Source organism: Macaca mulatta, chromosome 3 (genome assembly GCF_049350105.2).
Source record: "Macaca mulatta isolate MMU2019108-1 chromosome 3, T2T-MMU8v2.0, whole genome shotgun sequence".
In the NCBI taxonomy this organism is placed as follows: Eukaryota; Metazoa; Chordata; class Mammalia; order Primates; family Cercopithecidae; genus Macaca; species Macaca mulatta.
In genome coordinates this window covers 145084142-145111061 of record NC_133408.1, presented here as the reverse complement: position 1 = coordinate 145111061, position 26920 = coordinate 145084142, and the positions used below count along the sequence as shown (strand labels likewise).

Sequence of the window (26920 nt, the reverse complement as noted above, 5' to 3'; positions counted from 1 at the left end):
TTAATGAGTGAGAACAGCAAATTTCCCACCTCTGTCCCCAGCCACCACTTCTAGACCCTCTCTTAGAGGTAACTACCTTTCCCAGTTTCTTGTCAATGTTGCTACATATCGTTCAGTTTATGTACCCAAGCTTCATTGCTTTTAATGTTTTGCTAATATAAAAGCACTGTGGCCAGGCACGGTGGCTCACACCTGTATTCCCAATACTTTGGGAGGCCGAAGTGCGAGCATTGCTTGAGCCCAGGAGTTCAAGACCAGCCTGAGCAATAATAGCAAGACCTAGTCTTTACAGAAAAATAAAAATTAAAAAACTAGCCAGGTTTGGTGGCATGCTGCTGTAGTCCCAGCTGCTGGGGAGGCTGAGGCAGGAAGATTGCTTGAGCCCAGGAGTTGGAGTTTGCAGTGAGCTGTGATCATGCCACTGCACACCAGACTGGGTGAAAGAGCCAGACCTTGTCACTGAAAAAAGGAAAAAAGTATGGAGATGAATATCCTTAGAGCTCAAACTGTAAGCATTTTCTTAATTATTTTCTTAAGATAAATCCCTAAAAGTAGTATTATTGGGTCAAAAAGCATACATATATATATTTTTTTTGGAATGAGTTTTCGCTTTTGTTGCCAAGCTGGAGCGCAGTGTCGCGATCTCAGCTCACTGCAACCTCTGCCTCCTGGGTTCAAGTGATTCTCCTGCCTCAGCCTCCTGAGTAGGTGGGATTACAGGTGCCCGTCACCATGCCTGGCTAATTTTTGTATATTTAGTAGAGATGGGGTTTCACCATATTGACCAGGCTGGTCTTGAACTTCTGATCTCAGGTGATCTACCCGCCTCGGCCTCCCAAAGGGCTGGGATTACAGGTGTGAGCTGCCACGCCTGGTGAGCATACATTTTTTTTTTTCTTTTTTGAGACGGTGTTTTCCTCTGTCACCAGGCTGGAGTGCAATGGTGTGATCTCTGCTCGCTGCAACCTCCTCCTCCTGGGTTCAAGCGATTCTCCTGCAAGTAGCTGGGACTACAGGCAGGTGCCACCACACCCAGCTAGTTTCTGTATTTTTAGTAGAGACGGGGTTTCACCATGTTGGCCAGGATGGTCTCGATATCTTGACCTTGTGATCCGCCCGCCTCAGCCTCCCAAAGTACTGGAATTACAGGTGTGAGCCACCGTGCCTGGCCCCAGCATACATATTTTTGAGGCTTGTGATGCACACTGTCAAATTCCATGCAGAAAGTATTATGGCGAGTTTCTGTCCCACAAAAAGTATATGCTAACATCAGGAAGAATTATTTCTATAAATGATTTTTAGGATCCTATGAACAACATCAACTATGCCTTTATCTGCTGAAACCAACTTCTTTCCTTTTTCTTTTGTCTTTTTTTTTTTTAGACGATATCTCACTTTGTCACCCAGGCTGGAGTGAAGTGACACGATCTCAACTCACTGCTACCTCTGCCTCCCAGGTTCAAGCGATTCCCCTGCCTCAGCCTCCCAAGTAGCTGGGACTATAGGTGCCTACCACCACACCCAACTAATTTTTAGTAGAGTTGAGATTTCACCATGTTGGCCAGGCTGGTCTTGAACTTGTGACCTCAAGTGATCCGCCTGCCTTAAGCTCCCCCAAAGTGCTGGGATTACAGGTTTGAGCCACTGCGCCTGGCCTGAAACCAGCTTTTATGTAGGTAATTGTTACTTTCTACTCTTCCCTAACAGGTTTTCTTAAATGTTTTCTTGGAGCCTTAAAGATGGAGATGACAGAAATGACTGGTGTGTCGCTGAAACGTGGGGCCCTGGTTGTCGAAGATAATGACAGTGGGGTCCCAGCTGAGGAGACAAAAAAACAGAAGCTGTCGGAATGCAGTCTAACCAAAGGTCAAGTTGGGCTACAGAATGACTTTCTGTCCATCAGTGAAGACGTGCCTGGGCCTCCTGACACTGTCAGTACCGGGAAAGGTGGAAAGAATTCTGAGGCTCAGTTGGAAGACGAGGAAGAGGAGGAGGAAGATGGACTTTCAGAGGAGTTCGAGGAGGAGGAATCAGAGAGTTTTGCAGACATGATGAAGCATGGACTCACTGAAGCTGACGTAGGCATCACCAAGTTTGTGAGTTCTCATCAAGGGTTCTCAGGAATCTTAAAAGAAAGGTACATTTAGTTTATATATAAAGTTATTTTGATTGTATTAGATTTCTTTAGAAAGAAATTAACTTTATATTCTTCCTCTTAGCTTTCTGTCTCCAAGGATTGTTTATACTGCTGGTCAAAAGGAATGGATAGGATGAAGGAAACCTACCTGAATAAATAGCCTTGGATTTTAAAATTTTAATTAATTAATTTTTTCCCTTTTTTTGAGGGAGGGTCTCACTCTGTCACCCAGGCTGGCATGCAGTGATACAATCATGCTTCAAATAAATTCATTCATGAAGGCGCAGTGGGTCACGCCTGTTATCCCAGCATTTTGGGAGGCCAGGGCGGGTGGATCACTTGAGGTCAGGAGTTTGAGACCAGCCTGGTCAACGTGGTGAAACCACATCTATACTAAAAATATGAAAATTAGCCGGGCGTGGTGATGGGCACCTGTGGTCCAAGCTACTCGGGAGGCTGAGGCGAGAGAATTGCTTGGAGGTGGGAGGTGGAGGTTGCAGTGAGCTGAGATCATATCACTGCGTTCCAGCCTGGGCAACAGAGCAAGACTCCATCTCAAAAAATATATAAGTAGATAAATAAATTCATTAAATGGTTTCAGGTTTTCTCCTGAGTTTGTTTTATAATCTTAAACTCTTTTTTCATTTGAATGTGCCACAACTATGATAGAAGAAGGTAGTCTTTGGGGCCAGGTGGATCCCAGTGTGAAGTTCGCTACTTAATAGTTACTTAGCCTCTCTGAACCTCAGCATCCTCATTTAAAAAATAGATCAGGCCAGGCACGGTGGCTAACGCCTGTAAGCCCAGCACTTTGGGAGGCCGAGGCAGGCAGATCACTTGAGGTCAGGAGTTCAAGACCAGCCTGGCCAACATGGTGAAACCCCGTCTTTACTAATAGTACAAAAATTGGCCTGGCATGATGGCACGCGCCTGTAACTCCAGCTAGTTGGTAGGCTGAGGCAGGAGAATCACTTGAACCCGGGAGGCGGAGGTTGCAGTGAGCTGAATTGAGTCACTGCACTCCAGCCTGGGCAACAAAGCAAGACTGTCTCAAAAAAAAAAAATAAATAAAATAGGGCCAGGCGCAGTGGCTCACGCCTGTAATCCCAGCACTTTGGGAGGCTGAGCAGGTGGATCACTAGGTCAGGAGATCGAGACCATCCTGGCTAACACAGTGAAACCCTGTCTCTACTAAAAATACAAAAAATTAGCCGAGCGTGGTGGTAGGCGCCTGCAGTCCCAGCTACTCGGGAGGCTGAGGCAGGAGAATGGCATGAACCCTGGAGGCGGAGCTTGCAGTGAGCCAAGATCACGCCACTGCCCTCCAGCCTGGGCGACAGAGCGAGAATCCATCTAAAAAATCAATAAATAAAAATAAATAAATCAAATAAAATAAAATTTAAAAATGGATCATATTACCACATTGGGGTTGTTGAGGATTTTGAATAATGCATATAAAATATTTAACATAAAGGTAAGCTTCAGGCTAGTTCATGATAGACTTACTGGGTTCTGATTGAATTAACCATACACCATATTTTGTAATTTAATGTAGTGTGGACTCTCTGAATAGTCATAGGGTAATGTTAATAAGCTTTTGTTTTTGCATTTCTCTGGAAGAATATTCTAGAAGCTAAGAGGGTCTTTTCTTTAAGTTCTCGTATAAAACTTGAGCCAAGGTATGGTTCGGCATTCATTAAGAAACCAAAAAAGGCCAGGTGTGGTGATTCATGCCTATAATCCCAGCACTTTGGGAGGCCAAGGCGGAAGGATCAGTTGAGGTCAGGAATTTGAGACCAGCCTGGCCAAAATGGTGAAACCCCATTTCTACTAAAAATGTAGAAATTAGCTGGGCGTAGTGGCACGTACCAGTAATCCCAGCTAGTCGGTAGGCTGAGGCAGGAGAATCACTTGAACCCAGGACGCAGAGGTTGCAATGAGCAGAGATCGAGCCACTGCACTCCAGCTTGGGCAACAGAGCAAGACTCCATCTCAAAACAAACAAAACACACCCCAGAAAAAATAACTCCATGTGATTTTGCACTGAATTTTTTTTTTTTTTTTTTTTTTTTTGAGAAGGAGTGTCGCTCTGTTGCCCAGGCTGGAGTGCAGTGGCCAGATCTCAGCTCACTGCAAGCTCCGCCTCCCGGGTTTACCCCATTCTCCTGCCTCAGCCTCCCGAGTAGCTGGGACTACAGGCGCCCGCCACCTCGCGGCTAGTTTTTTGTATTTTTAGTAGAGACGGGGTTTCGCTGTGTTAGCCAGGATGGTCTCGATCTCCTGACCTCGTGATCCGCCCGTCTCAGCCTCCCAAAGTGCTGGGATTACAAGCTTGAGCCACCGCGCCCGGCTGAAGTTTTTTTTTAATTCCTTGTTTTGCACAGTAGTAAGGCTTACCGTTGATCAAGTTTATCCTAAAATTAATGGAAAACAGGATGTTAATTATCTGAAAGTTCATGTTTTCTTTTCATCAGGTACTCCGACTTCGTTGTTCATGAAATAGGAAAAGATGGACGGATCAGCCATTTGAATGACTTGTCCATTCCAGTGGATGAGGAGGTAGAAGTAGCTCTTTAGCAAATGTCACCTTCTGTATAAAAATAGCACTTCCTAGAGATTTAGAAATTTAGAGCTTTACTAAACTTGAATTCTGTGTATGATTCATTGTGAGTTCTCATGGTTCTTTTAAAGGACCCTTCAGAAGACATATTTACAGTTTTGACAGCTGAAGAAAAGCAGCGATTGGAAGAGCTCCAGCTCTTCAAAAATAAGGAAACCAGTGTTGCCATCGAGGTAAATAATGCAAAAATATATGAAAAATTTTTTAGGATTTTAGTTGCTTTTTGGGTGGATGTTAAGTGTTTATGGAAAAAATTACAATGGTTAACAAAGGGTGACTTTGCTCTATTGGATCTAAAGGGTATTACACTAAAAACTTTTTTTATTGGGGCAAATAACTAGTATCCCAGATAAACTGTAGCCCCCCAAAAGTTACATTTTTGTTTAAAAACATTTTTATTTGGGTACAGTGTTACATGCTACTCCGAAGTCCTAGCTACTCTGAAGGCTGAAGCCAGAGGTTTATTTGAGCCCAGGAATTGAATACTAGCCTGGACAACATAGTGAAACACCATCTCTGAAAAAAAATTTAGGGACCACAAATTAACAACAACATATGTTGTTTAGAATCACAGAGTAACAATTGTACCATGTCTCTTGTAACAGGACCACCATTTGCTGCCTGTCAGGTGTGTCACCCAGGTCAGATTCTGGCTTCAACAGCTTCTTGGTCTCAGTTGGGACTCTGGGAAGGGGAAAAAATGGGGAAAGGAAGTAGGGGAGCATTTATTTGCTCATCCTGGGTCGATTCTGCTGTTTGAAGAAAAGAAGAGCTCAGCTACTAAACAGAATAGTAAATGTTGTTGTTAAAACTTTTGTTTGCTGGGCACGGTGACTCACACTTGTAATCCCAGCACTTTGGGAGGCCAAGGTGGGTGGGTCACTTGAGGTCTGGAGTTTGAAACCAACCTGGCCAACATGGCAAAACCCCATCTCTACTAAAAATACAAAAAAATTGCTGGGCATGGTAGCGCGGGTTTGTAGTCCCAGCTACTTGGGAGGGTGAGGCAAGAGAATCATTTGAACCTAGGAGACAGAGGTTGCAGTGAGCGGAGATCATACCGCTGCACTCCAGCCTGGACGACAGAGCGAGACTCCATATCAAAAAAAAAAAAAATTATGTTAAATTAATTTTGTACTACATTTTAATGTTACGGGGTTTTTGGTTGTCTGAAATTTCCCCTCCCATCACTTCTACTTAGTAAGTGTACTACAACTTTTCAGAATTCATTATCTGCCCCTTGTCTCCCTCCCCACCTGAGCTTTCCAAAAGTGTGTGGTATTGCAATGTTAGAAATCTTCAATTACTGACAAAATCTTTAGACAAAACCTTTAGCAATGCCAAGAAGAAAATTTCTGGCAGATTTCTAGAGCAATCCAGAAGGATGGTCCAGGTTTCCTTTGCTTGAACAATGCAGAGGTTTATCTTAGGCTTATAATATGTATTTTTGTATACATGTGGTAATATTTACTATTGTCTTAAAAACTGAGGTTTTCCCATCTACTGAAAGTCTTTATGTTTAAAAGGCATAAACTATGGGCAAGTGTCCTCATTTGTAAAATGAAGATGAAGGACTTTCTGAGTTTTTGAGGTCTAAACATGTATTCATATACACAAACTATCATTCTCCTTGCTATCAGTAATTTCAGATCTAGACTCACTTTTTGCTCTGAAGAAGTCATTTACCTGTAATTGTAATGTAGTTCGGTGGGTTTTTTTCATTTTTTATTTTCTTGAAGTATCATCAAGTTGCTGGGCGTGGTGGCTCACGCCTGTAATCCCAACACTTTGGGAGGCCGAGGCAGGTGTATCACCTAAGGTCAGGAGTTCGAGATCAGCCTGACCAACATGGAGAGACCCCATCTCTACTAAAAATACAAAAAATTATCCGGGTGTGGTGGCATGTGCCTGTAATCCCAGCTACTCAGGAAGCTGAGGCAGGAGAATCACTTGAACCCAGGAGGTGGAGGTTTCAGTGAGCCAAGATTGTGCCATTGCACTCCAGACTGGGTAACAAGAGCGAAACTCCGTCTCAAAAAAAAAAAAAGTTTCGTCAAGTTTAGCTAGTAGCAGTTGCAGTGTATCTTGATGTTTTCAGCTTGCAGGTTACAACCCATTAATGGGTCATGAAATCAGTTTAGTAGTGGATCTCAACCAGCATTTTTAAAAAATGAAATAAAATAAGGGCTGGGCACAGTGGCTCAGGTGTGGAATTCCGGCACTTTGGGAAGCTGAGGTGGGCAGATCGCTTGAATTTGGGAGATCGAGACCAGCCTGGGCAACATGGCGAAACGCCATCTATACAAAACATAAAAAAATTAGCTGGGGCCGGGTGTGGTGGCTCAAGCCTGTAATCCCAGCACTTTGGGATGCCAAGACGGGCGGATCACGAGGTCAGGAGATCAAGACCATCCTGGCTAACACGATGAAACCCCGTCTCTACTAAAAAATACAAAAAAACTAGCCAGGCAAGGTGGCGGGTGCCTGTAGTCCCAGCTACTCGGGAGGCTGAGGCAGGAGAATGGCATGAACCCCGGAGGCAGCCGAGATCCGGCCACTGCACTCCAGCCTGGGCGACAGAGCGACACTCCTTCTCAAAAAAAAAAATTAGCTGGGCATGGAGGCACATGCCTGTAGTTCCAGCTACTGGAGAGGCTGAGATAGGAGGATGGCTTGAGCCTGAGAGGCAGAGGTTGCAGTGAGCCAAGGTCGCATCACTGCACTCCAGCCTGGGTGACAGAGCCAGACCCTGTCTCAAAAAATATATATTATAATAACAATAAAATAGAAAATATTTGTGCATTGCAAATAGTAAGTATCAATCTTACTTTGTGAATTTTTTTTCGATTCTTAAAATAGGCATATATTTACACATTTATGGTTATGTTTAGTAAAGAGGGAAAATGTCTCAGTATGAGATGCACTCACAAACTGAAAATATCATGTAACTAGTGCGTTTATATCATGTTGATTTTACTGTGAACCCATGTGCTAGAACTTCATTATAAAATAATTTAGAATAGAATTCAATAGGAAGCAGCTGTAGGTTGGATTGTTCTAAGGACTGAGCTTCTGACATACCAAAAGGCCTAGCTTTGCCTGCATTTTCACGTAGGAGCCTAAGGTGTCTGTCCAGCAGAGACCCTGAGAGGGAGCATCTGGGTTGGTGGCTCCTGGGTTTGACAGCCTGGATTTCAAATCCAGCTCTACCACCTTCCAGCTATATAGCCGTAGACACAATTCCTCACTTCTAAATAGATATAATGGTGTTATGATGGAGAGATTACAAAGGTTAAATAAAATGATGACCGAAGTACTTTGTACAGTGTCTGGCAGATGGATGTGCTCCATCAACAGGCTCCCAGGATTTGCAATATTGGGAAGCTCTGAAATATTTCTGAGACTGGGCATGGTGGCTCACACCTGTAATCTCAGCACTTTGGAAGGCCGAGACAGATGGATCACCTGAGGCCAGGAGTTTGAGACCAGCCTGGCCAACATGGTGAAACCCCATCTCTACTAAAAGTACAAAAACTAGCCAGGCATGGTGTCACATGCCTGTAATCCCAGCTACTCAGGAGGCTGAGGCAGGAGAATCCCTTGAACCCAGGAGGCGGAGGTTGCTGTGAGCTGAGATCACTCCACTGCACTCCAGCTTGAGCGACAGAGCAAGACTCTGTCAAAAAATAAAAATAAAAGATTTTTGAAATTGTACGCAGGCACTTTTGTTATTTTGAGTAGTTAATAAGGTGAGCAGCGTTTTTACTAATTCACTGTATTACTTCCCTATTTAATGTTTGTTAACTTAGTGGTGTTGCTATCTGTTTTTTTAATAGGTTATCGAGGACACCAAAGAGAAAAGAACCGTCATCCATCAGGCTATCAAATCTCTGTTTCCAGGATTAGAGACAAAAACAGAGGATAGGGAGGGGAAGAAATACATTGTAGCCTACCACGCAGCTGGGAAAAAGGCTTTGGCAAGTAGGTGTCTATGGGCGGCTTCTTCTGCCAGGCAGCCGTGAGCGGCAGGCCCGGCTCCTCGTTAGCCTTGCCTGTTCATGTTCAAGGGCTACTGTAGTGCTGCTCAGAGAACAATATTGATCATGTCCCTCCTTCAGAGAGGGTGAGTATTGTCACTTCAGATGCCAGTGCAGCCCAGCAGCCTGCCTGGCAAGGGGCATTAGGTCTTCTATGTGAGTAAAGATTTGCTGAAATTATAGTAGTGCCTGAGAGTCTTAGGAATTTGATATGTTCCCTGAAGAGCAGAGCATACTGAGTGGCAATTCAAGAAGAAAATAGAAGCATTATTGCTCATTCTGTGTTCTTCATGGAGGAAAGAAAGCTTTCAGATGAACAAAAAATGCTTGTCACCTATCCCAGTGGCACATTTTTTGCGAGGCCCCTATATATTTGTGTTTTTTTTTTTGGAGACAGAATCTCCCTCTGTCCCCCAGGCTGGAGTGCAGTGACACGATCTCAGCTCACTGCAACCTCCACCTCCCGGGCTCACGCCATTCTCCTGCCTCAGCCTCCCTAGTAGCTGGGACTGCAGACACCCACCACCACACCTGGCAAATTTTTTTGTAGTTTTAGTAGAGACGGGATTTCACTGTGTTAGCCAGGATGGTCTCAATCTCCTGACCTCGTGATCTGCCTACCTTGGCCTCCCGAAGTGCTAGGATTACATGCGTGAGCCACTGCGCCCAGCCAAGGCCCCTATATTGAAAGAGGCTTATTTTTTGCCAGGCCCCTATATTGAAAGAGCTTTTGCTTTCCAACTGTATCTTCTTCAGTCACACATAAAAAATACAGAATATATGGAAAGACACCCTTTTGTCTCAGCCCATCTTTTGTCGTCTGTCATTCATTTGAAATGGGCATATTCCCAATGAGTGACCGATATTTATGTTCTAATAAATATCTGTGTTTTCTACAGCCACAAAAGTTTCTATTTGCATATAACCTTTCAGGAAAATTAGGTAATTTTTTTCTTTTACCTACCAAATTGACAGATAAAATTTAAATGAAAATTACAACAAGAAAAAGTTACTTCCTTACCCTCCTCTCCTACCAGTGGTGACCTGTATTAATGAACAGTTATTCCCAGATATATATGTTGGGGCAAAATTCTAAGACCATATGACAAAAACCTGTTTATTTATTAGGGCTCTGTCAGTATTCTTTTAGGTTAATTCAACAGTTAATACTGTGATGGATGAAGCCTTAATTGCTTATAACCATGTTTCTAGTGAAATGAGAGGGTGTAACAAAAAAGAGAACAGGAGAAAAGCTTAGCTGTGCCTGAAGAAATAATCTAGTCAAGTCAGCAAGTCTGGATAGTGCTATAGAATGAGATACCTAAGCAGTTCCGGAGGAAGAGGTGGGGATCAGAGGCCAGTTTTCAGTGAACATTGAAAAGAAAAGCCAGATGATGTGTCCTGGAACTGCTTGGGGCATGAGTTGTCAATTACTTTTTGCTTCACAAACAATGATGTGGTTGCTGTATGTTTCTTTAATGTCTAGGTCATGGTGTAAAATATCACTAGAGCAGCCTTTTCTCAGCCAAGGTTGTTCAAAGAGGAGTACGCCCAGTGGAAAGTGGTTTGAGCCACTGTTGGTTCAGTTCTCCCAAGGATAGTGTATAGGTAGTAATTACTCTAGATGGAGAGGAGAGGTGACTTGCTACAGACAGCGATGCCTTGGGGCACTTGGTCCTAATTCTGTCAGGGAACCCAGTTGGGAAGGCTGCCAGGGAGTTACTTTTTGTCAAGAAACAGCCCACGTTGGTCAGCAGTGCTGCCCATTATGAAGGCAGGAAGACAAGGCAAGGTCTTATTCTGCTTGGTGTGGTCGTGAGGAAGCAGATTGGAAAAAGCAAAAACTGTTTTTTTTGACAGGTGGCTTTTTGGAAGTAATAATCATTTCTTAGGATGCTAGGTTTTGTGAGAGGATGGAGGACATTTTCAGACCGAAGCAGCCATTACAGTCTTTCTACCCATCCCCTTCATTAAACACGGTGCCAGGTCTCTCATGTGGTGTTTTTATCCACGTTTTCTCTGCTTATGCCACACCTACCTTTCATTTTTTGTTGTTACAAAGTTTCCTTAAGATTCTACAAGTGAAGTGCTGAGCTGTAGAGCTGTGTCATGTGAACCACCCTTCCCCATTTTCCTTTGGGCACCTTCAGTAAGATAGGAATTTCTCACTTTAAAAAGAAGCAAGAAGGAAGTCAGATTGGATCAACCCCACTTGTAGAGAGAACCACACTTCTTGAGCTTGTGGTGTTGTGGCATTTATTCAAAGATGGACTAAATCTCTGCCATCTGAGTTGTTCTCTCCCACCTCCTCATGGAAGGCCACCCCTGGCCTGCATTCATCTTTTACAGACCCCACTCTTCCCAAGCTGAGAGTGGCCTAAAGTGAACACCCCTAGGAAAGGAAGAAGAGCTGGTATCCAGAGATTATTGTTCATGGCCCTCTACCAGTGACAGCTTGGCCTCCTGAGCCGTCTTGCCTAGTGTTTGAATGATTTAGCTTTTAAAGTATCATTACAAAGCTTTGTAATTTACAATTTTTTTTTTAGCTGTATTACTACCAGATCCTGATATAAATTGTTATTGGTGGGTTATACATTATCTAGCAGATTCACAATATTCTTTTTTTTTTTTTTTTGAGACGGAGTCTGGCTCTGTCACCCAGACTGGAGTGCAGTGGCGCGATCTCGGCTCACTGCAAGCTCCGCCTCCCGGGTTTACGCCATTCTCCTGCCTCAGCCTCCCGAGTAGCTGGGACTACAGGCGCCCGCCACCTCGCCCGGCTAGTTTTTTGTATTTTTTAGTAGAGACGGGGTTTCACCGTGTTAGCCAGGATGGTCTCGATCTCCTGACCTCGTGATCCACCCGTCTCGGCCTCCCAAAGTGCTGGGATTACAGGCTTGAGCCACCGCGCCCGGCCCACAATATTCTTAACCTGAACTTTTCTCAGATAGAACTGTGCATCCTAAAACATAGATGTGGTAGATTCTAAATCATGGTGCCCAAACACCACAAATTACCAACTATTTAAACTCAGACATTATTTTATGTGTTCAGCCAGTCTCATAGGGCACATTGCTTTACCTACCAAAGTGTATATATGGTATTTTTTTGAAAATACTATCTAAACTATTATAACATTACTGATAATTTATATTTTGAGACAGATAGTATACATTCCAAATGCCTCTAAGAACATAATTGTTAAAGACTTTATGTAAAAAAAGAAAATTCAGCCATGTGATATGTATAGGTTCTCTATACTTTCTGAATTGAATTGTCCCCAGGAGGGATCCCTGTGTGTAGGAATCCATAGAGACTCGGAAGGAAGAGCCAGACAGGTACAAAGAAGCTCTCTGGGAAAGACTGGTATTGTGGAATCCACAGGAATAGGGAATCGCAATAATCAGAGTGGTCAGTGGACTACCATTGCTTCCATTCCTGTAGCAATGGAAAATGCTACAGGTAGATCCAGCAAGATAATTACTCTGAAGCCTGTCTATCAGTTTAGCAACATGGAAGTTGTTGGTGTTTTTTCAGCAGAGCATTCTAGTGGAATGATGAGGTTGGAAACCAGTTTACACAGTAGGTCGAGATGGAAGGTAGTTTATACAGACTGCTTTTTTGAATAACCTGCAAAGAGGAGAAGAAGGGAACATGATTAAGGAGAGAGGAACATGGGTTAGGCTTTTAAGATGGAAGAGCTGTGAGTTATTTATATATGCAAGGGAGACAATGGAGGGCCGGGCGCAGTGGCTCACGCCTATAATCCCAGCACTTTGGGAGGCCGAGGCGGGCAGATCACTTGAGGCCTGGAGTTCCAGACCAGTCTGGCCAACATGGCAAAACCTTATCTGTATAAAAAGAAAAATGTATGTTTTCAAAAAAGAAAGAGACAACGGAGAGGGAAGGTGAAAATTCAGGGAGGAGAATAACAAACTAAAGGTAATGGGTGGAGTAGAATCCCTGAAAAAACTGAAGGTTGGTGTACAGGGGTGCGATGGTGGGAATGACCTTGAATAAGAAGGAAAGAATGTTCTGCATGCTACCCCATCTTTTCATCTTTCTCAGCTAGAAACATTTTTCCTTCCTTATTCATGGAGATCTCCGTGCTCAATAAATGAAACTTCCTGAACTTGGTTTCCCTTTTATCTGGTTTCCATTTCTGCTAGACTGGGACTGCCTTGTCAGGCCCTCAGAAGCTGGAAGCAGCCTTCTTCAAATAGGAATCATATTACCCAGCTTGGGAATTCTGTGCATTTGCAGTATAAATCAGTGTCTCAAAAATGTCTGCAAGTTATTTTAAATTCACTCAAATTATAAAGCTAAGTATATGCTGCTTAGCATTCTTAGGGGGTGGAATTTTATAAAGTCACACAAATTGCCCAAAATAAATGGAGACTCATTGATTTTTCTGTTATTTAAAATATTTCCAGTTAATCAATGCATATACTTAACTATTTTTTATATTGAGTGCACTTAGAAAAAGAATACATACTTGTATCTGTTGTTTGCAAAGGAGATAATTGTATGCATGCTCAGTGCTTGGATTTGCTAAATAGAAGATGCATGCTTGTGAGCCAAAACTCATACTCTGTTGTCATGGTTTCTCTTAAGGTATAGCAGCATTTAGGTTTTGAGTCTTGTGGCTTCATTTATTTCTTGCCATTATACTTATTATGAATACTCTGAAGAGGTAGTTGAGAAAAATGTAGCTATACTTCCTCAGCTTTTATCACAAGTGTTTTTAAAGTTTTTATTATGGACATTTTCAAACTTGCAGACAAATAGAGGAAATAATATATGGAACCTATGTACCCATAAACCATCTTAAAGATTATCAACATTCTGTTGTTTTATTGATCTATTCTTCCTACTTTTTTTTCTTGCTGGAGCATTTTAAAGGAAATTCTACATAGCATGGCTTTTCACTCATAAATATTTAAGTATGTATTTGCCAGATGAGGACTGAAACCCCAAACTATTAACACATCCAAAAACATCAACAATAATTTCTTCCTATCACATACCTATTGCATATTTGGTTTTGCTGTATCTCAAAAATGTCTGTCTTATATACAGATGGCTTGTTCAAAGAATGTTAAAAACAAGGTCAGAACATTGCACTCATTGATAAGCCTCTTAAGTCATCTCTTAAATCTTTTTTAATCTGTAAAGAACTTAGCTGTTTTCTATAATATTTAGCATTTTTCAAATTTAAAAGCCTTTATAATTCAATGCAAAAAATTCATGAAACCCGGAAAAGTACAAAGCAAAGCAATAATTACTTGTAGTCTCACTATCAAAAGAAAAGATACAAATAGCATTTTGGTACATGTCCTCCCATATTTAAGAAAACAAATCTCTTTTTGGGGAAGCATTTACTATCCTTAAACCTTTTGCTTCAGGCCATGGGTACAGACAGTGCAGCTCTGAGGATGAACTAACATGCCCGTTGTGAAGGGATTGAGACAAGGAGGCTGTACCTGTAGGAGAGTTTTCTACTTGTTCACTGTTTGCCTCTAAAACATTCCATTGTTAATGTCTAAATCGCTGTTAACCCACCGTATAACTACCGGGTGCTGTAGAAGTCCTCAGTGTAAACTTATCATGCGATCATTTGCATGTTCACCTCTAAAGCACTTTAATATTATCAATTAAACATTGCTCTTTTGTGCTCTTTATGCTGTGCATTTGGACAGAGGTCAGAACTGCAGCAGGTAAGAGCATTTGGCGTTTCATGTAGATAAAGTGAAATGCCAAAGATTTTGTCACAAGTACTAAGTATAGACAACTTTGCTTAACTGATAATGAGCTGGAAGGAAAACCGAAAATGATATTCCTACTCAACAGTTTTCTGAAGAACTTGTGAGGAATTCACACCAAGAACTAAAGAAATACTTGTAATACTTTTCTGTCCAAGACAGAAAAAAACTCACATATTTATCAAGAAGGAAGGGTGATTCACTAGGCATACATGCTATGGCAGTTTTCTGAAATGGTTTATGGATTCTTTTGTTCTTTTCATTGTAGCTTAAATCACTAACTTACCAAACAGTGCTTTTGCCTTGACAAAGCCAGGTATCGAAAGTACCAACTTCAGTACCAGCAGTATCTTAAGCCTCTGAAGATAAAGGATTCATGAGTTCATGAGAAAGGATTGTTTTTAAAAGAAGAGGACTCTTTCTAGGAATTGTTGTATGAAACATTTTTTCAGCTTTTCTTTCGTGGAGTTACAGTAATCAGATGAACTAGATGTATTGTTTAAGTAACAACTGCAGCTCTATGCCACAAAAGACTCATGAATGTTATTGTACAGTGTCTGTAAAGTGCAGTTTGGGCTTACATATTTTTCCCAAAGTACTTAAATAAAAATATACACACTTTGAGCAGCTTAAATCTAAATCATATATATGTATGTGTGTCTATATATGTGTGTGTGTGTATATATGGATATATACACATGCATACTTTTTTTTTTTGTTTTTGAGACGGAGTCTCGTTCTTGTTGCCCAGGCTGGAGTGCAATGGCATGATCTTGGCTCACCGTAACCTCCGCCTCCCAGGTTCAAGCAGTTCTTTTGCTTCAGCCTCCAAAGTAGCTGAGATTACAGGCACCCGCCACAACGCCCAGCTAATTTTTGTATTTTTAGTAGAGACGGGGTTTTACCATGTTGGCTGAGCTGGTTTCAAACTCCTGATCTCAGGTGATCTGCCTGTCTCAGCCTCCTGAAGTGCTGGGATTACAGGCATGAACCACCGCACTCGGCCTAAATCTTAGATTTTTTAACACAGGATTGAACAGCTGAAGTAACACTAGCTGCTCAGAAGTTAGCATTTAACCTGGCTTAATTTTTTTATGTTCTGTTTTTTAATTTAAAATATTTTTCTTTTATTTATTTTTTGAGACAGGGTCTTGCTGTATCACCCAGGCTGGAGGGCCGTAGCATGATCTCGGTTCACTGCAGCCGCCACCCGCCGGGTTCAAGTGATCCTCCCACCTCAGCCATCTGAGTAGTTGGGACCACAGGTGTGCATCACCATGCCTGGCTATTTTTAGTGGAGATGGGTCTTGCCATGTTGCCCAGGCCAGTCTTGAACTCCTGAGCTCAAGCCATCTGTCTGCCTTGGCCTCCCAAAGTCCTGAGATTACAGATGTGAGCCACCGTGCCCAGCCACATTTTAGCTTTTTATTTTTAATATGGATAGATAATATTAAGTGTCCAATTATAGGAAATGTAATACCTCTAGTCCACACAGCTATAACCACTTAACCTATATTTCTTTATCAGACTAGAACTGATTTCCCACTCAAAGGTTCTATAGCGAAAAATGAGCTCTTACACATAACTTTTACTATGGTGTATATAACGTTAATTTTTTTGCTTTCAAGATCCAAGAAAACATTCTTGGCCAAAATCTAGGGGAAGTTACTGCCACTTTGTGCTATACAAGGAAAACAAAGATACCATGGATGCTATTAATGTACTCTCCAGATACTTAAGGTGAGTTACTGTTGTTGTGCCTATACAAAATCAAAGCAACAGAAATGTATATTCCTTTTTCCATGCTAATGGAAAAAGGAGCAGGAGGAGCACGGAAGCAAACGCTCCTCCCAATGATAGTTTTTCTTTCTTTTTTTTTTTAGACAGTCTCACTCTATCACTCAGACTGGAGTGAATGATGGTATGACCATGGCTCACTGCAGCCTTGACTTCCTGGGCTCAGGCATTCCTCCCACCTTACCCTCCTGAGTAGCTAGGATTACAGGCATATGCCACAATGCCAGGCTAATTTTATTAGGTTTTAAAGACAGAGTCTCACTATATTGCCCAGGCTGGTCTTGAACTGCTGTGCTCAAGCAGTCCTCACACTTCAGCCTCCCAAAGAATCACCGATTGGCCTGGCACAGTGTGGCTCACGCCTGTAATTCCAGCACTTTGGGAGGCCAAGGCGGCAGATCATGAGGTCAAGAGATAGAGACTATCCTGGCCAACATGGTGAAACCCCGTCTCTACTAAAAATACAAAAAATAACTGGGTGTGGTGGCGTGCGCCTGTAGTCCCAGCTGCTCAGGAGGCTGAGGCAGGAGAATTGCTTGAATCTAGGAGGCAGGTTGCAGTGAGCCGAGATTGTACCATTGCACTCCAGCCTGGCAACAGAGCAAGACTCCGTCTCAAAAAAAAAAAATAAATAAATAAAACCACCCATCACGGATAGGAGGTGCCTTGTTTCCTCCAGGCATGAGCCACTGTGCCAGGCCGTGAGGATAGTTTTCTTAGGCAATGGATGAATTAATTTTTTTGACCCCCACATGCATAGTGCCAATAATTCAAGATGAAAATTCCATAAGTAAATGATTCGCATGCAGTTGAGAGTTACCAATCCATGTGGCTGAAAATATAAAAATTAACTTTCTCTTTTGAAAGCCTATACTTTATCTTTGACGTGGTTGCAGAGGTTGGTTTTGCCAGACTGGTAGCTCTCAATTCCTGGAGACTGACTAAACCTGAGACCGGTCTGATTTTCTCACAGGAAGGTAAATATAGCAGAGACTGGATCTCTGGGGATCGGCAAGGTGCCAAAGCTTTTCTTAAAAATGGAAGTGGCTACACACCACAGCAAGTCTGTATGCTGTGGAAATTTGGTCTCCAATATATATATAACTCATTTTAAATATGGTAACACAGTGTATTAGTTTGCTAGGACTTCTATAACAAAATACCACAGACCAGGTGGCTTAACAGAAATTAATTTTCTTTTTTTTTTTTTTTTGAGACGGAGTCTCGCTCTGTCACCCAGGCTGGAGTGCAGTGGCGCAATCTCGGCTCACTGCAAGCTCCGCCTCCCGGGTTCACGCCATTCTCCGGCCTCAGCCTCCTGAGTAGCTGGGACTACAGGCGCCCGCCACTGCGCCCGGCTAATTTTTTTCTATTTTTAGTAGAGACGGGGTTTCACCATGGTCTCGATCTCCTGACCTTGTGATCCGCCCGCCTCGGCCTTCCAAAGTGCTGGGATTACAGGCGTGAGCCACCGCGCCCGGCCCAGAAATTAATTTTCATATGCTTCTCAAGGCTAGCAGTCCCAAGCTCAAGGTGTCGGCAAGTTTGTTTTTTTTTTCCGGAAGCCTCTCTCCTTGGCTCACAGATGGCTGCCTTCTCACTGTGTCCTCATGTGGCATTTTCCCTGTGCACGCACACCCTGGTATCTCTGTGTGTCCACATTTCTTCTTATGAGGACACTGGTCAGATTGGATTAGGGCCCACCCTAAACGGCCTCATTTTAACTGAATCACCTCTTTGAAGGCCCTATCTCCAAATACAGTCACATTCTGAGGTCCTGGGGGGGGTCAGAGCTTCAACATACTAATTTTGGGGGAGACACAGTTCAGCCCATAATACACAGTGCCCAATTAAGTAACATTTATTGTGCTGTATTTATTAACTCTCTGGGAGAGAGTCTATGATACTACGCCTGTACCTGAGCCAAAGAGAACAGACTCTTCCTGACAGGAATAGATAGGTGGGGAGGGAGTTCCTCCGAGGTCGGGAGTTGAGGATTGCTCAGGGTTTAAGAAATGCTTCCTGACTTTCCTTCTCATATGGAACAGTTAAGTTTATAAAATACTTCTTAGTTAACTAGGTTACTTACATCTTCATATCAAAACTATTCAGATCCCAGCTTTAGCATTTCATTTGGCTTTTTTCGTTTTTTAATACAAAGCAATAGCAGCATTTTAGGAAAATTCACACAGTCACTTTTTAAAAATTGAAGATGAATTTCCATAGTGGTACATTATACCTCTAGAATGCATTTTTCTTTGTTTTCACTGCCTTATGTAATGAATTGCAGGTGATGGGTAGGAAGTGCGTTGTGGCCTTTTTTGTTGCTGGCTAGCCAAATCTTTGAACAGCATCAGTTATTTACTAATAGCTACAAATGTTTACACTACTAAGAAAGGAATTATTGACTGGGTGCAGTGGCTCACCCCTGTAATCCCAGCACTTTGGGAGGCCGAGGCGGGTGGATCACGTGAGGTCAGGCGTTCAAGACCAGCCTGGCCAACATGGTGAAACCCCGTCTCTATTAAAAATACAAAAAATTAGCCAGATGCAGTTATACCTGTAGTCCCAGCTACTTGGGAGGCTGAGGCAGAATTGCTTGAACCTGGGAGGCAGAGGTTGCAGGGAGCCGAGATTTGTGCCCCTGCACTCCAGCCTGAGTGACAGAGAGAGACTGTCTCCAAAAAAAAAAAAAAAATTGGCCATCATTTACTTTTTTTTTTTTTTTAAAGAGACCAGGTCTCAGTATGTCACCCAGGCAGGTGTGTAGTGTGCAGTGACTGTTCACAGGCATCATCATAGCGTACGGCAGCCTTGAACTCTGAGTGCAGACAGTCCTCCCCCCTCAGGCCTCCCCAGTAACTGGGACTGTAGGTGCATGCCACCACACCTGGCTATCATTTACTTTTCTAGCTTGCATATGAATTTATGTTGTTTTCATAGATTTTTTTTTTCTTTTTTTGAGATGGAGTCTCACTCTGTGGCCCAGGCCGGAGTGCAGCAGTGTGATCTCGGCTCACTGCAACCTCAGCCTCCTGAGTTCAAGCAATTCCCCTGTCTCAGCCTCCCGAGTAGCTGGGACTACAGGTGCACACCACCACACCCAGCTAATTTTTGTATTTTTAGTAGAGATGGGGTTTCACCATATTGGTCAGGCTGGTTTTGAACTCTTAACCTCGGGTGATCCACCCGCTTTGGCCTCTCAAAAAGTGCTGGGATTGTAGACATGAGCCCCTGCACCTAGCCTCCCTGGATTCATGTTAAAATAAAGTTTCTCTTCATTCTTCTCTTACTGTGTTACGATTTTAAGTATGTTTATATTAAAACTTGAATTATGAGAATTAGGGTCCTTATGATATTATGGTATGTGACTTCAGATGATCTTGTTTCTCTCTTACCAGAGTCAAGCCAAATATATTCTCCTACATGGGAACCAAAGATAAAAGGGCTATAACAGTTCAAGAGATTGCTGTTCTCAAGTAAGTAGAGAGCACGTAACAGGATTTATACTGTAAAAATCCTGGCACTGCTTTTCAAAATTCTCAAATTTACTTTGGGGGTTTCTCTCTTTTAACTTTAGATGGTGCTTCTGCCTGTTTAAAAATTACTTTTCATTTTGTTTTTTTTCTTCTTCTTATCTATGAAACGTGTATTATTTGTGTAATTTTTATTTTATTTATTTATTTTTTTGAGACAGAGTTTCGCTCTTTTTGCCCAGACTGGAGTGCAATGGCGCAATCTCGGCTCACCACAACCTCCGCCTCCCGGGTTCAAGCGATTCTCCTGCCTCAGCCTCCTGAGTAGCTGGGATTACAGGCATGCGCCACCACCCCGGCTAATTTTGTATTTTTAGTAGAAACGGGGTTTCTCCATGTTGGTCAGGCTGATCTTGAATTCCCGACCTCAGGTGATCCACCTGCCTCAGCCTCCCAAAGTGCTGGGATTACAGGCGTGAGCCACCGCGCCCAGCCTGTAATTTTTAAAGAATTTTTTTTGGTAAAGCCAAGAGAATAAATGCTTCTATCTCTCTTTTGTTCATTCATTGTTAAATATAACTGTTATTTAAAATTACAAAACAGTGAACATGCTGTTTTGTTGTACACTCGAGATCTGCAGATAAAAATGATGGTCTGTGTTTTTGAAGCAATTATAATTAGTGGAATAGGCAGACATGTAAATCACAACTTCTCCTGCAGTGAGATAAATGCTGATGAAATAGAGATATACTTTGGATGTTAATGTATGCCTGTCAACAAGCATAGGACTTGATGTGGAGGGAACACAGGAAAGCTTTCATAGAAAATGGAATGCTGAGTTTTAATTTAGTTCAAGGCTTCTCATCCTCTGCAGTGTTGCCCTTTGGGGCTGGATAATTCTTTGTCGTGGTGACTGTCCTGTGCGTTGTAGGGTGTTTTGCAGCATCCCTAGCCTCTACCCACTATGTAGCAGTAGCAACTCCTTGCCCACTTATGGTAGCAAAGAATGTCTCTAGGCATTGTCAGATATTCCCTGAGGGCCAGAATTGCCCTTAATTGGGAACCACTGCTCTAGATTCTAGAAGGATGAGTAGAGATTTCCTGGGGCTGGGTAGGATTTAGGGTTGTTTTTTCCAAACCAAAAAAGCAGTTTAAGAAAAGACATTGGAAAGCATATTTGGTACCTGGCATGTACTTTAGTTTTTGAGGAGCATAGCAAGAAATAAGGATCTAGGAGTTAGGCAGGACATACATCCTGAAGGGCCTATTAGGTCAGGTTGAGGATCTTTGCCTCGACCTTAGTCTAAACGGGGAGTGATGTATAGAGGCTGGATTACGGATCGCGGGTGGAGCAAGACGTGCGAAACTAGAGACCAGGGCTTTTGTCATATTCTGGGGAGGGAGAACAAGAGTCTGAGCCCAGTTAGTCACAGTGAAGGTAAAAGAGAAAGGATAAATTTAATAGCTGTACTGTGTCAGACACATTTAGGCTGTCATATTAGTATACCTCCAGAGGCAAGGAATGGTGGGAGAGAGAAATAATATAGGGGCAAGGAAACTTCTAGAGGTGGTGGATGCATTGTCCTTAATATGGTAATGGTTTCATGGGCTTATACACATGTCAAAACTTGTACATTTTAAATGTGTACAGTTTATGTCAATCATACTGCAATTAAAAATGAAGTATGCTATGTTTGCTACCTCTACTTAAATCATGTATTTGTTTTGGTTTCTCGGATTTTTTTTTTTTTTTTAGACAGAGTCTTGGTCTGTCATCCAGGCTGGAGTGCAATGGTGGGATCGTGGCTCACTGCAACCTCCGCCTTCCCAGTTCAAGTGATTCTCCTGCCTCAGCCTCCCAAGTAGCTGGGACTACAGGCATGTACCAGTGCACCTGGCTGATTTTTATATTTTTAGTAGAGATGGGGCTTTGCCATGTTGGCCAGGCTGGTCTTGAACTCCTGACCTCAGGTGATCCACCCAGCTCAGCCTCCCGAAGTGTTGGGATTACAGGCATTAGCCACCATACCCAGCCCAGATATTTATTTTGAATTTTCTCATCTTTTTATAAAGAATTTGTGGTGGTATCTCCTGTTTACTCCATAGTCCCCTACAATTGGGCTTCTTTCCCACCACTTTTCTGATTCGCCTGAAATAATGTAGTTGTTGAACTGGTTGCATCCTAATATTTATTCCATTTCTTTTTCTTCCTTGACCTTGGGACAGTGGCATGATGTCATAAAAGCAGTCATCTCACCATTGCTTTTACTGGTGGTGTGTACAAATATTGAAGCATTTGAAAGAGAGCAGGAGTAAATACATAAAGATGATGGTGTTCCTATCTGGTGGCCTGGTTTCATTTTCTCCCTGTGGCATATAGAATGTAAGAATGAAGGAGCAGGAGTGGGTAAGGGAGCTTGAAAGAGAGTGAAGATTTGAAATAATCTCTGTGGGTAATGGGCCAGGGGCTCCCCAGAAACTCAAAAGAATGGGGGTAGGGGGACAGGGGTTTGAAGGCTCAGGCTTTCTCATCCTCTGTGGATAGAGATGTCACAACAGAAGGTTTTTTGCCTTCTCTTTTGTATCTAAAATACCTAGTCACTTCCTATAATTTCTAGCTGGCTCTGTGAATTTTGCTTCTGATAAAAAAAAAGTTGGTTTATTTTGTTTCTTTCTCTTTTTTTTTTTTTTTTGGAGATGGAGTGTCACCCAGGCTGGAGTGCAGTGGCGCGATCTCGGCTCACTGCAAGCTCCGCCTCCTGGGTTCATGCCATTCTCCTGCCTCAGCTTCCCGAGTGGCTGGGACTACAGGTGCCCGCCACCACACCCAGCTAATTTTTTGTATTTTTAGTAGAGGTGGGGTTTCACTGTTTTAGCCAGGACGGTCTCGATATCCTGACCTCGTGATCCGTCCGCTTCGGCCTCCCAAAGTGCTGGGATTACAGGCGTGAGCCACCACACCCAGCCACTTTCTTTTTTTTTTTTTAATCTGAGATGGAGTCTCACTCTGTTGCCCAGTCTGGAATGCAGTGGCACGATCTCAACCCACTACAACCTCCGCCTCCCCGCGTTCAGGTGATTCTCATGCCTCAGCCTCCCAAGTAGCTGGGATTACAGGCATGCTCCACCATGCCTAGCTAATTCTTTTGTATTTTTAGGAGACATGGGGTGTCACCATGATGGCCAGGCTGGTCTTGAACTCCTCATCTCAAGCAGTTCACCCACCTTGGCCTCTCAAGGTGCTGGGATTAGAGGTGTGAGCCACTGCGCCCTGCCTATTTTGTTTTCAACACAGAAAGAACTAGGTAGAAAATGAAAGGCCTGCCATAACTGTACTTCCTCCGAGATCACCTTATTCGCAACATGGTATATATTTTTTGAGGGACTTTTTTTCGTTTTTAAACAACAATACTTACATATTCTTGTTTTGAACAATAGGTAGTATACCTTATTTCCTGTAGGTATATAGCAAAATATATTTAAATGTGTGGATATATCCTAATTTAAACCATTACTCTATTTTTGAATGTTACATTGTTTCCTCTTTCTTGCTATTATAACCCAAATATAATAATGCTATTATATTTGTAGCTAAATCTTGGCACACATCTGTGATAACTTCATTAAGATAAACTTAGCAGTGTGATTACTGACTTAAAGGGAATATGACATTTTAACGTGGTTTGTCTTTTTTCTTTCCATCTGCTGGTCAAAACACAGAAATTCTCTCTCTCTCTTTTTTTAATAGCAAAGCCTAATTGTCCTGCAAAAAAGTGGTACCAATTTACCATCTTTATTCTAGTTCCCTAGAATCTTCCTCAGCATGGTGTTATGATGGGGGCGGGGAGTCATTTGCTAATTTGAGGGTCAAAAAATGGCATCTTGTTATTTTATTTTGCATTTTCTGATGTGAAGTCTTTGAATAGTTGAAGACCAGTAATATTTTTTTTTCTTGGTCAGCCAGCAGGTGTCACACTTCATCAGGACACTGCTCTGTCCTCAGATTTTTGCTGCCTTTATCATCTTCCTGTTGACTTAGTAAGAAACTGTGTTAGACACCTAAATGTTGGCCCTCTGAAAGCACACAGCACTTATCTCGCGGATACAGGCTACATTAGTTTGTTTAATGGATACTTGGGGCCAGGCAGATTGGCCTTTCCCGTGGGAACTTGTGAACAGGAGAAACCCACTCTGCCACACAAGCATTTGAATGATTGCTGGATTGATCAGTCCTGGGGATAAGCAGCACGTCTTTTCAGCTTCATGAAACTCTAAAGCTACCTAGTAATTTTAGCAGGGTCTCAGGCAGGAACAGTCTCATTCAGAATGATTTGTTTATTTTCCTGCCTGTTCCTGCCAGTCTCCTTTCTGAACTTGGGCCAGTATTTCCCTGGCTTTGTTAATTAAGGTTTTCTGTGCAACATGTTGCTTAATTGGTTCCTGATGTTTAAAAGCAAGATTTTCATATTCCCTAGTTACTCACTGAATTTGCTGTAAATTTGCATCCAAAGAGCTTGATGTGGGATCATAATTAAAACTGTGAATTGTATCATGAAGACATTGTCAGCTTCATTCCATTTCTCAGGGAGCACCCACCCCAACCAGAGCTGAGTATACTTCTTGCTTTTTGCTGTGCTGGAATTTAGAGGTAGATGTCTATCGTATATTCAAGAATTGATACTACTCTTCAGTCACAAAAAAGAATGAAACAAAATACTGATATATACTTAAACATGGATAAACCTTAAAAACATTCCACTAAGAAGTCAGGCGCACAAGGCCAGATATTGTATGATTCTGTTTATATGATGTGTCCGAAATAGGAAAATCTTTAGAGGCAGAAAGTAGATTAATGGTTGCCAAGGTCTGCAGGGAGAGGAAACGGGAGTGACTGCTGAATAGGTACAGGGTTTTTTTTCAAGTGATGGAAATGTTCTGGAAGTATATAGTGGTGATGGTTTCACATTGTTGTGAATATACTAAGAATCACTGACATATATACTTTATAGCAGTTAAAATGGTAAATTATATATTTTTTATTTTATTTTTTTGATGCAGGGTCTCGTTCTGTCACCCAGGCTGGAGTGCGGTGGCACAATCTCGGCTCACTGCAACCTCTGCCTCCCAGGTTCAAGTAATCCTCCTGCCTCCGCCTCCCGAGTAGCTGGGATTACAGGCATGCACCACCACGCCTGGCTAATTTTTGTATTTTTAGTAGACACGGGGTTTCACCAGGATGACCAGGCTGGTCTCGAACTCCTCATCTCTAGCAATTCAGCCGCTTCAGCCTCCCAAAGTGCTGAGATGACAGGCATGAGCCACCATGCCCAGCCTTGTGAATTTTATATTAACTTTGTCTCAACTTTAAAAAAACAAAAACAAAAACAGAGCTATCAGGCACTTCTGTGGCACCATTAGGAAGCAGTCTCTGGAACACTCTCTCTAGGACAGCTCCTAACCCTGAATTGTTCTGTCAGTTTCTACAGCAGTAGTTACTGCCTGAAGAGGAGTTCTGTCTCCCTGTTCCTCACTGTGTTCATACTGATCCTCTGCTTCTAGATTCCTTGGGATACAATTCCTGGGTTAATTCGTGCTCCCATTGCCCCCATACATAGTCCAGGAATTCACGATTACAGTGAGCTATGATTGCACCACTGTACTCCATCCTGGGTGGCAAAGAAATTCCCTGTCTCTAAAAAAGAAAAAGTTATATAAGAAAATATTAAAAAAATCAATATACACAGCCAGGTGCGGTGGCTTATGCCTGTAATCCCAGCACTTTGGGAGGCTAAGGCGTGCAGATTACTTGAAGTCAGGAGTTCCAGAGCAGCCTTGCCAACATGGTGAAACCCCATCTCTGCTAAAATTACAAAACTTAGCTGGGCATGGTGGCAGGTGCCTGTAATCCCAGCTACTTTAGAGGCTGAGGGCAGGAGAATTGCTTTAACCCAAGAGGCAGAGGTAGCAGTGAGCCTAGATCACACCAGTATACTCCAGCCTGGGTGACAGAGCAGACTCTGTCTTGAAAACAAAAAAGAGAGAAAGAAAGAAAGGAAAGAAGGAAAGAAAGGGAGGAAGGGAGGGAGGGAAGGAGAGAGGGAAATATAGCACCTGGACAGGTGCGGTGGCTCACGCCGCTAATCCTAGCATTTTGGGAGGCCAGGGTGGTTGGGCATGTTGGTGCATGCCTGTAGTCCCAGCTTCTCAGGAGGCTAAGGCAGGAGACTTGCTTAAGCCCAGGAAGCAGAGGTTGCAGTAAGCTTAGATTGCGCCGCTGTGCTCCAGCCTAGGCGACAGAGTGAGACTCTGTCTCAAAAACAAAAAAGAGGTATAGCACTTAAAGCAATTTCATGCTAGAACATGACTAGGTAGAATAGAGTAATCATAGACCCGGATACATCCAAGTATTTAGTACGTATTCAGAGTATCATTTAAGATTAGTGGAGAAAAAAATGGTTGATTCAGAAAATGTTGGATAACTGGGTAACCATCTAAAAAACCGTAAGTGTGGCTCCCCTACCTCATTTCCCTTTGCTAAATAAATTCCAGGTAGATCATAAATTTGAACATTAAAATGCAACTGTAAAAGTACTCTGCTTAGGCTGGGCATGGTGGCTCATGCCTATAATCCCAGCACTTTGGGAGGCTGAGGCAGGTGGATCACCTGAGGTCGGGAATTCGAGACCAGCCTGACCAACATGGAGAAATGCTGTCTCTACTAAAAATACAAAATTAGCCAGGCATGGTGCCACATGCCTGTAATCCTAGCTACTCGGGAGGTTGAGGCAGGAGAATCGCTTGAACCCGGGAAGTGGAGGTTGCGGTGAGCCGAGATCGCACCATTGCACTCCAGCCTGGGCAGCAAAAGCAAAACTCCATCTAAAAAAAAAGAAAAAAGAGTACTGTACTTAAATTTGAGATTGGTGGCTGACTGCTATAATCCCAGCACTTTGGGGCACCGAGGCGGGTGGATCACTTGAGGCCATGAGTTTGAGACCAGCCTGGCCAACCTGATGAAACTCCATCTCTGCTAAAAATATGAAAATTGGCCAGGCATGGTGGTGTGTGCCTGTAGCCCCAGCTACTCGGGA

At 42.8% G+C, this 26920-nt stretch overlaps 1 protein-coding gene across 3 annotated transcripts in view; it reads left to right on the top strand.

Annotated features, from left to right (window-relative positions):
- Positions 1 to 26920, top strand: part of PUS7 (pseudouridine synthase 7) — a 67631-nt gene that overhangs the window by 11380 nt on the left and 29331 nt on the right. For 2 of the 3 annotated variants that reach the window (XM_077997161.1, XM_001089755.5), the window contains exons 2-7: positions 1708 to 2137; positions 4612 to 4696; positions 4829 to 4930; positions 8594 to 8738; positions 16185 to 16296; positions 19755 to 19832. In XM_077997161.1, the coding sequence (XP_077853287.1) occupies positions 1708 to 2137; positions 4612 to 4696; positions 4829 to 4930; positions 8594 to 8738; positions 16185 to 16296; positions 19755 to 19832 (952 nt within the window). Of the gene's footprint in view, positions 1 to 1383; positions 1458 to 1707; positions 2138 to 4611; positions 4697 to 4828; positions 4931 to 8593; positions 8739 to 16184; positions 16297 to 19754; positions 19833 to 26920 lie in introns of all 3 variants that reach the window. The other variant, XM_077997162.1, reaches the window with a different exon arrangement.